Below are 12,508 nucleotides of genomic sequence, written 5' to 3'. Positions count from 1 at the left end.
ATAAATAGTGTAAATAAGCAAGCAAATTAATAAGTAAGTAAAAGTAGGTGATAAATACATTTAAACCCCTGAGTAATAAATAAGGAGGAGAAAGGGGAGGGGAGGGGAGGGGAGGGGAGGGGAGGGGAGGGGAGGGGAGGGGAGGGGAGGGGAGGGGAGGGGAGGGGAGGGGAGGGGAGGGGAGGGGAGGGGAGGGGAGGGGAGGGGAGAGACCACTCGCCTCTCGATGGAATGCAGCGATCCAGGACAGAGCCTGAAAGGGACACTCGTGGCTTTGTCCGGAGGCGGCCGTGGAACAGGACCCGCTCCCTGTCGGGCTCTGCAGTCGCTCATCCCGGGGCGGGGACCCGATCGGGACCGGGAGCGTGACAGGGATCGGGATCGGGACTGTGACAGGGACCGGGACTGGGATCAGGATGGGGACCGGGACATGGATCGGGATCGGGACTGTGACAGGGATCGCGACAGGGATCGGGATCGGGACTGTGACAGGGATCGGGACTGGGATCAGGACTGGGAACATGACAGGGATCGGGACCGTGACAGGGATCGGGATCGGGACTGGGACAGGGATTGCGACAGGGATCGGGATCGGGATCGTGACAGGGATCGGGACCGGGACCGTGACAGGGGTCGGGACCGGGACCGTGACAGGGGTCGGTATCGGTATCGCGACAGGGGTCGGGACCGGGCTCCCCTCAGCCGGTCCCGCCCCGCCCTCAGCCGGTCCCGCCCCGCCCTCAGCCGGTCCCGCCCCGCCCTCAGCCGGTCCCGCCCCGCCCTCAGCCGGCCCCGCCCTCAGCCGGCCCCGCCCTCAGCCGGCCCCGCCCTCAGCCGGTCCCGCCCTCAGCCGGTCCCGCCCTCAGCCGGTCCCGCCCTCAGCCGGTCCCGCCCTCAGCCGGTCCCGCCCTCAGCCGGTCCCGCCCTCAGCCGGTCCCGCCCTCAGCCGGTCCCGCCCTCAGCCGGTCCCGCCCTCAGCCGGCCCCGCCCTCAGCCGGCCCCGCCCCGCCCTCAGCCGGTCCCGCCCTCAGCCGGTCCCGCCCTCAGCCGGTCCCGCCCTCAGCCGGTCCCGCCCTCAGCCGGTCCCGCCCCGCCCTCAGCCGGTCCCGCCCTCAGCCGGTCCCGCCCTCAGCCGGTCCCGCCCTCAGCCGGTCCCGCCCTCAGCCGGTCCCGCCCTCAGCCGGCCCCGCCCTCAGCCGGTCCCGCCCCGCCCTCAGCCGGTCCCGCCCTCAGCCGGTCCCGCCCTCAGCCGGTCCCGCCCTCAGCCGGGCCCGCCCTCAGCCGGTCCCGCCCTCAGCCAAGATGGCGCCGGCGGCCTCAGGCGGCGGTGCCGCTCCGCGCCCGCTGCCGGTGCTGCTGCTGCTGCTGCCGGGGCTGGCGGCCGGTCCCGCCGGGATGCTGCAGCCCCGGGACACCCCGTCCCGCGAGCGCAGGGAGCTCGGCGGCCTCTGGAGCTTCCGCGCCGATCTGTCTCCGGGCAGGGACGCCGGGTTCGCGCAGCGCTGGTACCGGCGGCCGCTCCGGCAGGTAGCGGGGCGGGCGCTGCCATCCCCGGGCACGAACCGGGCCCGCTGTGGGGCTCCGCTTCTTTCTTCTCTTCCTCTTTCCCTGCCTTATCCCCCACCGGGCTCGGGCCCGCTGTGGGGCTCCGCTTCTTTCTTCTCTTCCTCTTTCCCTGCCTTATCCCCCACCGGGCTGGCGGAGCCGCTGCCGTTCGCCCCACGGTGCTGGCCCTGCCCCGGTTGTTCTTGATGCAGTTCCTAATTAGCCCTGCCGCGGTTGTTCTTGATGCAGTTCCTAATTAGCCCTGCCGCAGTTGTTCTTGAGGCAGTTCCTAATTAGCTGATGCCCCTGGTGATGCTCCGAAGGCAGGCAGCGTTTGAATGAGCCCCATTCACCTCCAGGTGTCCCGTGCTGCCGGAGCCTGGCGCAGCGCTGAGCTTCCAGAAGCACAGAATCAGCAAAAGTGTGCCTGTAAGGGCACTGGGAATTGTTTATTCCAAAGCTTCAGAGTGTTGGTAGAAAAGTTTTGATGTGTGGTTGGGATCTGCGTGGAATTTAACGGCATTAGCTGGTAGAAAAGAGTTATGGATTTTATGTATTAAAATGGATAAGTTGTTCATTATTTCTGTTTTTAGCCTTTTGGCTGATTTTGTTGCTGGATTGTGGAATGATGCATGGCTGGGTTTGCAATCCACTGTGCTGCTGGAAGCTTTGCAGAGGAGAGGAATCCTGAAATATGCCCCTTCAGAGAGAGGATTAGATGAGTGCACTCCACCTGTTTTAGAGCTCAGAGAATCTCCCTGAAGGACACACAGATTCTGGCCAGCACAGGCAAGGGTTTTCCTGCATCAGATACCAGAAACTCCTCTTTTCTGTCCAAGGATCTTCCCACTAGGATTTTCTGATGAGGGCCAGTGCTGAGTCAGCCATGCACATGATGCCCACCCTGGGTGCCCGGACCTTCCTCATTCCATTTCCTGAGGCTTCCTCAGGAAAGGAGAAGCTGCAGAACTGCTTTGTGCAACATCCTGAGTGCAGAAAGTGCTGAAAATGAACGGCTCTGTTTGGCAACAGCCCCTGGATTCCTCAACATTCAGTGTACTGCGACACTGCCTCCCTCTCATCTTCACACTGGAATAAGCAACTGAATGGATTCTGTTGTAATCCCAAGGAATCTCTGTTGCTTTCACGAAGTGAGGAGTGCTGAGCTGATCCCAGATAGTTTCCACAGGGAGAAAAATGTCCCAAAACATCCATTACTGCCCAAAACATCCATTATTTTGTTACACTTTTACTACATCTCTTAGCTGACAAACAGCACCACATGTGCATTGTCTCTGGCACATTGTCCTGGAGTTGTGCAGGAGAAAATTCCCACTGAAACAACAACCTGGGCTTGGGTTTTTCCCTCCTCACTTCTCTGATTCCGTGACTCCAGAGCTATTAATAAAAACATTTCATTGTACAGCAGGAGTGGAAAAGAAAGGAGCAGCTTCTTCCCGTAGGATCTCGGCAGTTTTTAAACAGATTTTCCCAAGTATTTCCCCTTGGCAAAGGCATTGTAAGGCTGTTAGTGGAAGGGGGACACCTCCAGTCGTAAAATTCCTCTTTTTAAAATCTCTGTTCTTTCCTTTTGCACGCAATTCCTGCCAGACCGGCCCTGTGATTGACATGCCGGTGCCTGCCAGCTTCAACGACATCACTCAGGACCCCAGCCTGGAGAATTACATCGGCTGGGTGTGGTACGAGAAGGAGGTGCTGCTCCCCCTGCGCTGGCTGCGGGGCGAGCCCGCCCCCAGGGTGGTGCTGCGCTTTGGGAGTGCCCATTACTACTCCATCGTGGTACGTGCCTCGGGGGCTTGGCCCTGTGCTTCCTAAATTAGGCTGGACTAAAAGAAAACGCGTCCCTGCCTCGGTTTTGCATCCCCTTCCGAGCTCGTGCCTGTTTTCCCCCCAGCAAGGAGGAATTTCAGTTTCTCTTCTCCGATCCTGCAGTTTTAGGATTTTGGTAACTGTGAAAAACGCCAATCACTTGGTTTTTAAAATTTTTAAAACCTTAATAATGATAAAATGGTTATAAAAATAGTAATACAATTAGAGTAATAAAATTTAGAGTTAGGACAGTTATAAGAGAATAAAAAGCAAAGAATTATGGATATCTGGATGCTCTCGAACACTAAGTCACAAAAAGCATCCCTTGTGAAGAAAGGAATACCCTTAAAAGCAACAGCCTCTTGCATATTCATATATCTCATACATGATGCATAAATTCATTGCAAATTAAGAACTTTTTTTGGTTTTGTCAACTTCTTAATCTTGGTGGTTCCAAAAGGATAGAGAGAAGGTGGAAGAATTTTTGTCTTTTCTGATAAGGAGGTGGTAACTTTTTATGGGCCCCCTTTGCTGACATTTTTGTGTGAAGAGTTTATTGATTATCTCATCTTCCTGCTTGAGCTTGTAACAAATCCTATATCACAGAGTTTCTCTTTTAACATTATGTTGTAAGCTAAAACTACATTTAACACACTACTTAAGAGAATTAATACAGCATAACTTTCTAACATTACACATTATAATATTCATCGTAACATTTGTGAAAAGCCAATCATAAAATATGCATTTTTCACAGTAACTAAACATTTCCTGATGAATGGATCTGCCCCACACTGTGTCCCTCAGTGACACTTGATGTGACCCAGACCTAGCTCCCAGCAAAGGGATATCCCTCAAAGATCAAGGTTGATCCCTCAAAGATCCTTTGAGGATCAAGAGCCAGGTGTTGTTACTGGGCTTCCCTTCCCTGTGCTCTGCTGACCCCAAAATCCCAATGAGCCATTTTTTGTGTCTTTCCTTGCAGTGGGTGAACGGGGTGCAGGTGGTGGAACACGAAGGGGGGCACCTGCCCTTTGAGGCTGACATCAGCAGCGTGGTGCAGGGCAGCCCAGGCACCCTGTGCCGCATCACTGTGGCCCTCAACAACACCCTGACTCCCCACACGCTGCCCCCGGGCTCCATCCAGTACATGACTGACAAATCAAGGTGAGTTCTGGCGTGTTTTACTGCTGGGCTCATCCCAGGGCTGTGGGAGAGGGGGACTTTGTTCAGCTGCTGTTTCAGAAATCCCTGCACGGGGTTGTCTTTATGGTGGATTTGTCGGTGGAGCTGTGAGGAGTTTAAGCTGTGGTGTTGTGGGGAATCTGCAGTGAGATATTGCATCTGTTTTGTGCACAGGGGGCTCAGATTGGGTGATTTGTCAAGTTGAATCCAGGGCAGGTTTGAGAAGCTTGGATTCATCTAGGAGCTGCAAGTACCAGCTCTCCTGAAGGATCAAGATCTTTGTTAACTTCTTTGTTAACTGCAAAATCCTTCAGTGTAGCAGCTGACAGACAGATCCAGCCTGTTATAGAGATATTTTACATGATTATTTTGCACTGCCAGCATGCACATGCTGCCTTCAGCTTATATTGAAGTGTAATGCAACCAGTTCTCCTGTCTTGCTCACTCAGGTACCCCAAGAACTATTTTGTGCAGAACATCAGGTTTGATTTCTTTAATTATGCTGGGATCCACCGCCCAGTTGTGCTTTACACCACTCCTGCTGCCTACATCGACGACATCACTGTGACAACCACTTCGTCAGACAGTGTTGGTAGGTCCTGAGCTGCCTCAGGCTCCAAATGGAGGTGCCGAGGGCAGCAGGGAAAATACCCTGCACGAGTCTCGATTGAATTTGTTCCAGTGGCTTTTCCTGAGGCTGTCTCTTGCAGTCTCTGATTGTCTTTTGTTTCCTCTGAGCCAGGCACGGTGCAGTATCAGGTGTCAGTGGTTGGCAGCACGGCCAATTCCTTGTCCCTGAGTTTACGTGACCAAGAGGGGAAGGTGGTTGCTACAGGTGATGGCCCAGTGGGAGAGCTCAAAGTCCTCAACCCGAACCTCTGGTGGCCTTACCTGATGCACGAGAACCCTGGATACCTGTACTCCTTGGAGGTAAAGTGGCATTTCCTCCTCTGTGGGTGTGTTTAATAGGGTTAACCACTGCCATATGGCCCATCCTGTGTCCTCTCCTCTCATGGGCCCTGTGCGTGTAACCAGAGTGAATCAAATCAAATCAATCAAATCAAATCGAGCTTTGGCAGCTTCTGAAGGGTCTGGCAGGGAGAAAGGCATTCCTGGAGCGTGCTTTGAGGTGCTGGCCCTTCACACTGAGTCCATCCCCTCTGGGGAGATGATGAGTTCAACATCTGGAGCCTGGGAGGTTCTGTGGGAGGTAAGGATCAGTGGTGATGTTCAGGTGCAGAAATCAAGGGAGGATGAGCTGCTCTGAGTTTCCAGGGACTCGGGGTCACCCCTGGGAGCAGGTGATGTGTCAGTCATTGCTTGGCATCAAGGTGCAGGGCACAGAAATAGCCTGGGGGCATGCCATGGGGAAAAGACACTGAAGTTTTTTGGGGTGATCAAAAAGGATCACCCAGGGGCTCATTCTTCATCCTTCAGCTTCCACACCTTGGATTTGTATTTTTTGTTCATTAGACCCGGCTCCCCTCGAGCAGCAGCAGTGAGGAGCCGGCTGTGTGCCGAGGCAGGGCTGGGAAGGGATGTGGGGCCAGAATGTCCCTCCCAGACAGGGGAGGGAGCCCTGGGCATCCGTGTGAGGATCCCTCCTGTTCCTCCCTGGCCATGCAGGTGCAGATGCAGGCCCAGGTGGGTGGGGCTCTGCTGGAGGACGTGTACACGCTCCCGGTCGGCATCCGCACCGTGCACGTCACCAGCACCCAGTTCCTCATCAACGGCAGGCCCTTCTACTTCCACGGGGTCAACAAGCACGAGGATGCAGATGTAAGTGTGGCACCCAGGGCCACCTCAGCTCACACTGCCTCCCCTCCCCTCTCCTCTCCAAGGAGCTGTTTCCTCACAGCCTCCTCCCAGGCTAAGCACTAAGGGGACACCATGCCCGGTCCTGCCATCCCTCAGGACACATGGATGTGCTGGAGCATCTCCCAGCCACAGCTTTCAGCCAGACATGCTGACAGTCACTCAGTCTGCTGTGAGGGTGGGGAGGCCCTGGCACAGGTTGCCCAGAAAAGCTGTGGGCATCCCATCAAGAAGCTTGCCCATCCCTGCAAATGTTCCAGGCCAGTTGGACAGGAGCAACCTGGGGTAGTGGAAAGTGTCCCAGCCCGTGGCAGGGGGTGGAATGATACGAGCTTTAATGTCCCCTCCAACCCAAACCCCTGACTGTGACAGTGGCTGTCGGGCTCCCCACCCTGGGCAGGGCTGGGGCTGGACCAAGCAGGGAAGCTGTGTTCACAAGGGCTGGTTGCTTTCTCCCCACAGATCCGTGGCAAAGGCCTGGACTGGCCCCTAATTGTGAAGGACTTCAACCTGCTGCGGTGGCTGGGGGCCAACTCGTTCCGCACCAGCCACTACCCCTACGCCGAGGAGATCATGGACCTGTGTGACGCCTACGGCATCGTGGTCATCGACGAGAGCCCGGGGGTGGGCATCAAACTGCCGTAAGAGCTGCCCAGCACGCCCTGCCCTCGCTCCCCTGTTCCTCTCTCAGCTCTTCCCAAGTGTCCTGTTGCTATTTTTACACTTCTGTCCTCGGTGTCCCACCCGTTGTGCTGATAATGAGAGTACTTTGTTCTGTTTGGAAATCTCCTGTTGCGCCACCACCACCGGTGATGCCTCATGATGTTGGGCAACCAGAGGGCGTTTTGCCACATTTTGCCACATGGCTCCATTAACGAGCCCAAACCACGGCCCTGAACTGTGCAGCAAACTTTGGGGAAATCAGGCAGAAGCCATCCTCAGCATCAAGGCTCTGCTGTGCCCAGAGGCTGAGTTTTCACAGGGCAAGGCAGAGGGGATGGATTTTACACCCTTACCTCCTCCTGTCTTCCAGCGAGAGCTTTGGGAACAAATCCCTGCAGCATCACCTGGCTGTGATGGAGGAGCTGGTCCGCAGGGATAAGAACAGGCCCTCAGTGGTGATGTGGTCAGTGGCCAACGAGCCGGCGTCAGAGCTGCCCCCAGCTGCTCACTACTTCAAGTAAGTGCCTCTGCTCCTCATCTCCTGGCAGATGATGCCTCTTCTTCCTTTGGGATGGCACAGAGAGGTAGTAAAGGGAGGACAGGCATTTTTGGAAACCCCGGAACTGAACCTGTGGGTGCAAACTAAAATGGAACTGCTGCACATATGGAACTGATGCTCAGAACTGTCCTAATACCTTCGTTCTGTACCACCAAGACTCCAGAAAATTCCCAGGAGCCCACTTGGTTTGAGCATCTCTTCTTGAGCTAAGAGTTCAGTAAAACCAGACCTGGTGAGAATGGAATATTCTTCATTAACACAGAAAGATGAGTGCTGAATCCTTTGAGATTTACAGCAAAGCTGTAAAATAACTGGCCTTTCTGAACACAAGGTTCTGCAGTTAGTTCTGCTTATTTGTTCTGTGGCTTCCCACTTCAAAGCCACTGCTTTGAGTCCCTGCAGCCCCCTTGGTTTATTTCTAAAGAGATTTAAGCTTTGGATAGCCCAGGGGCAGCTCTGCTATGGGCAGCAGGCTGTCCCTGGGAGCTGAGGTGCATTAAGAGAGAAGTGTGAGTTTCATTCTTCAGGATGTTCCACCACCTCCTGCAATGCAGCAGAGCTTGACTCTCCCATTCTGTCCTATCTGCCTCACTCAGGGCTTCCTCAGAAGCATCCAGCCTCTGCCTGCTGTGGCACAGGGCCTCAGGAACACATCCCAGGAGTTGTTCAGAAACTTCCCATTGCCCTTTTGACAGTTTTGTCCTCAAACTCAACTGTCCCTTCAACTTCTGAGCTGCTGGCACCACCCATGTGCCTGTGCTTGGTGTGCTTCCACTCTGCTCTTTTTCAGGTGGCGTAGCATGCACTTGGTGACAGATATTCTCTTTATTTCTTTAAAACACTAGCTGCTAAATCAAAAGCAGCTTTGGGGGTGGAAGGACAGAGAGCCTGGGGAGAGGGGGCTGTGCTGTTGCTGAATTCTTGCTTTACTGTTTGCAAACAGGACAGTGATAGCTCACACTAAAGCTCTCGACCCCTCCAGACCAGTCACCTTTGTGACAGATGCTAATTACGCTCTTGATCATGGTGTAAGTTTGCTTTATTTTCTAGCTTTTTCTTTTTTTTTTTTAATTCATGCATTAAATTTCCTTCTCTTGTCACTTGTATTATCCTCCTTTCCCCCCACTCCTACCTAAATTTACTGGAGGTATTTAGCTGGGAAAGGCTAAGGCAAAATGACATTTTTGTTTCTAGTAGAAATCACCTTATCCTGTTGTTGTAGTCCAGCTGAAAGAAAAAGGGATCTGTAAGAGAGAACAATTCTTTGTGTGCAGGATTATGCCCCTGGATTCCATTAATATTGTCATGCTTTGCCATGCCATTGATTTGGCTTACTAATGCTGAGGATTTTCACTTGCAATTAAGCCAAAGCTTAAACCTCTTTAGAATACTCACAACCCTTGTGGAAGTCTAAAGGAAGCTTTGCTTTAATTCCTGCTTTCAACTGCTCTACATCTTCTTTGGCAGATGTGTGTTTGCGTTGAATAATCTAAAAGCTCCTCCAGCTCCACAATTAAAGCTCTAGAGCTGAATAAATAACCAAAATGCACTTTCCTTGGATTTTGGGACCTTTCATAGCATGGCCCAAGGATTTTTAACACCTGTATTTGTTTCCAGGGTAGATCCTTGTACAATAATCACTTCTAGCAGGTGAGTTGGTGCTGCCACACATCCCCGAATCCAGGTTACACTTTGGATTTCTTGTAAAATGTCCTCTAATTGGCAGGAATGGCTGCAACTCTTGGGTTTTTCCTCCCCCCCTGCCCCAAAAAGAAAACAAATCTCTGATGGCTTTAAATTTGAAGGAGCCCAGCAGGGATCTGCTTTTGGATATCCCATTCCCACTCTGCCCAACTGGAGGAGCTCAGGCAAACAAACCCAAAGAACAGATCTCTCATACACTGATGTGGTATTAGAACTTTTTTTTTTGTTTGTTTTATTACAAAACATGTTAAGAGAACATTGAACAAGTTACATACAACATCACTTTATTTTGAGGGGGCTTTGTGCCCTTTTATCACACTGTCCATGTGGTAGAAATGGCAAATAACTTGCAGAATGCTTTAGTCTTAGTATTGCACCATTGATGCACAAAATTTAGTTGCTAGTCAAAATATTTGACCACTCACTTGATAATCACATTCCAATACTCAAAAAGAAAAAGTACATCTAAATGTACCAGCAAGCCAGAGACATCTTGGAAACAAAAAAACTTCTAACAAACCTGAGAATGAAACGTGTTGATCTTGTCTAACTCTTTGCTGTGACTTTCTAATCTGTAAGAAAAATGCCAAATTAATGCTGTTAGCTTATTATATTTATCTTTTTTTTTTTTTTCCTGGGAAAGATATATTTGGAGGGCCTGAGTGTAGGGGGAAACAATTAATTCAATGTGTAATGAACCTGGATTCCATTAAATGAACCCAAAGGAGGATTTAGATTTACAAGAGAATGTTGAAGTCTGTGCCAAAACACTCTCACCTTGTTTTTTGCAGGCTCCCTATGTGGATGTGATTTGTGTGAACAGCTACTTCTCCTGGTACCATGACCCAGGCCACCTGGAAGTGATCCCACTGCAACTCACAGCCCAGTTTGAGAACTGGTATAAAACCTACCAAAAACCCATCATCCAGAGTGAATATGGAGCAGACTCAGTGCCTGGATTGCACAGTGTGAGTCTTGTGGTGTTTGCTCTTACAGGGCAGCAAATTGGAACTGGGAGAGGCTGGCACCACTGGGCCTGGCTTTGCTGGAATTGGATTGGGATCCTGCTCCACCAAAACCAGTGAGCTTTGCCACTCACTTTGTCTGCTAAAGAGGGCTCCAAAATCTGGCCTTGGCAGTGCTAGAAAAGGCTTAAACGAAAGCAAACCCTGGAGAATGGAGGTTCCTGGTGCTGGCCCATGCAGGGGGGTGGCACTCCTGTCCCTGCCATGACAAAGGCCACCAGGGGAATTGGCCCTGGGAATACCTGGAATTGTGTGTTTGCTAATCACAACAGCAGCACAACTCACAGAGCAGGCAGCCCCAGGGTTTCAGTTCAGGAAGAGTTCTCAGGCAGAGGGACTGGGACTGTTTGTGCCCTGAGCCTGTTCTCCTGCTGCAGGACCCCCCCATGATGTTCACTGAGGAGTACCAGCAGGCCATGCTCAGGGAGTACCACTCTGTCTTTGACAAGAAGAGGAAGGAGTACGTGATCGGGGAGCTCATCTGGAATTTTGCTGATTTCATGACCAATCAAGGTGAGCTTTTATTTATATTCTAAACACCTCTCCATCCTCCCTGGGACTTTAGTGGTTGATGCCACACAAACATTGTGCTGAAGGGTAGGACAAAAGGCCCTCTGTTCACCAGGACAGAGCACAGCTGCTTTTGTCACAAAATCCAGCACGACCAGAGCCAAGAGGGAAGGTCCTGCCAGTGCTTAATTCACCCTTTCTCCTGCACAGATGCTCCCAGGAACAGGAGCCAATGCACAAGGGAAGCTTGTAAGGGACCCAGATTGCTCCTGGTTTTTGGCCACCCTCAATTCAGAGCTTCAGGCAGCTGTCAGGGACATCTCACTTGCTTCCAGTGTCACCTACAGCTGCCCTGGGAACAGAGCACCTTAAATAACCATAATTTATTGGTCGAGGTTCAGAGGAGCAGTTGCCACACTGGCACACAGCTGTCTCACCATGACACACCATCCATCATTAACAGATAAGTGCAGTAGTCACAAAGGAAGGGAAATTCCTTAATTTACAGTGCAGTCCCACAGAAATTAAACAATCATAACCCAGATTTAATAATGAACCTGTTCTGCTTATGCCACCTGCAGTGGGTTGGGTGGTGAGCAGTCAGGGAGAGGGAGGAACAGCACTAAAATCCCCTGCAGAGCACCAGGACAGGCATTAGAAAGCTCAGTGATGGCCGTGGCCAGAAAAGCAGCATCAAAGAGGACTGAGAAAACGTAGACAAGGTCAGACACAGATGCAATTCCAGTCTCTCTACGTGTTGCAATCTTTTTCTCTAATTTCCTATGAAAATTAAAACAGGCAGAAAGGAGCCAGACACCACAGAGGACAGTAAACAGGCATCACCATTTCCTCCATCCAATCTGAAGGTGGAGCCAATCTACAGCAGATAAAACACTGATCAGTGGCACACCCCAGTTAAATGTCCCAGCTCAGCACTGGAAAAACAAGGACCTGCAGCTGGATTGCTCTGTCCCACCCATGGCTCCTGCCGAGCTTCCCTGCTCTACCTGACCGTGCACAACAGAGTGCAGAGGTCTCTTCCACCTGGCCTGCTTTAGTACCTACACTGGAACAGCTCACAGCAGGGCCTGGAAGAGCTTGGTTTGTACTTTTATTTTCTAACTTCTCTGCAGGGACCACACGAGTGCTGGGGAACAAGAAAGGAATCTTCACCCGCCAGCGCCAGCCCAAAGCCGCTGCCTTTGTTCTTAGGGACAGATACTGGAAGATTGCAAATGAATCAAGCTGTCTTCCTCCTGTAATAACATCACATTCCCTCTTCCTAAAATGAAAACAAAGGGTTTAGTGGCTGGGGATTATGTTGAACTTGTTATTAAATCTCTGTTTAAGTAAGTTTTATGCCTGATTCAAGTCTTGCAAGTCCCATGCGATTTCTAGTCCACCTGAAGTAGTTACTGTGATGCAAAGCAGATCAGAAACTTTCGTTTCCTCTGCTTATCCATGTCTGGAGTCTTCTTTTTTCCAGACAGGAAAACAAGTATTCACTTTCAAGGAGCTGAAGTTAAGAAATCCTGACTGAGGTATCTGTTTATGGCAAAAAAAGTTACAAATATTACATGATACAACTCAATGATGAACTTAAAAACAAAATCTAAGTTACTCTAAATGAACATCACATCCCTCTAAAGCAAATGAGGCTTTCCAGTTAAAC

The 12,508-nt window shown here is 51.5% G+C and overlaps 1 protein-coding gene across 1 annotated transcript; it reads left to right on the top strand.

Annotated features, from left to right (window-relative positions):
• Nucleotides 1–1,301: 1,301 nt before the first annotated feature.
• On the top strand, nt 1,302–12,189 carry GUSB (glucuronidase beta). The gene is made up of 12 exons (XM_021550904.2): nt 1,302–1,527; nt 3,157–3,345; nt 4,361–4,542; nt 5,010–5,152; nt 5,303–5,490; nt 6,187–6,339; nt 6,838–7,016; nt 7,409–7,555; nt 8,541–8,625; nt 10,093–10,269; nt 10,704–10,839; nt 11,970–12,189. Exons 1-12 carry the CDS (start codon nt 1,303–1,305, stop codon nt 12,125–12,127), a joined length of 1,962 nt encoding a protein of 653 aa, XP_021406579.2. The 5' UTR covers nt 1,302; the 3' UTR covers nt 12,128–12,189.
• The last annotated feature ends 319 nt before the right edge of the window (nt 12,190–12,508 follow it).

Source organism: Lonchura striata, chromosome 20 (genome assembly GCF_046129695.1).
Source record: "Lonchura striata isolate bLonStr1 chromosome 20, bLonStr1.mat, whole genome shotgun sequence".
In the NCBI taxonomy this organism is placed as follows: domain Eukaryota; kingdom Metazoa; phylum Chordata; class Aves; order Passeriformes; family Estrildidae; genus Lonchura; species Lonchura striata.
The sequence above is the reverse complement of the archived record's forward strand: the minus strand, read 5'-3'. Positions and strand labels throughout refer to the sequence as shown.

What these genes read in the sequence shown, in the direction of transcription:
- GUSB (XM_021550904.2), top strand. Translation starts at nt 1,303, where the DNA reads ATGGCGCCGGCGGCCTCAGGCGGCGGTGCCGCTCCGCGCCCGCTGCCG. An exon ending in CCCATTACTACTCCATCGTG is followed by an intron (nt 3,346 to 4,360) that starts GTACGTGCCTCG and finishes CTTTCCTTGCAG; the next exon opens with TGGGTGAACGGGGTGCAGGT. An exon ending in TGATTTCATGACCAATCAAG is followed by an intron (nt 10,840 to 11,969) that starts GTGAGCTTTTAT and finishes ACTTCTCTGCAG; the next exon opens with GGACCACACGAGTGCTGGGG.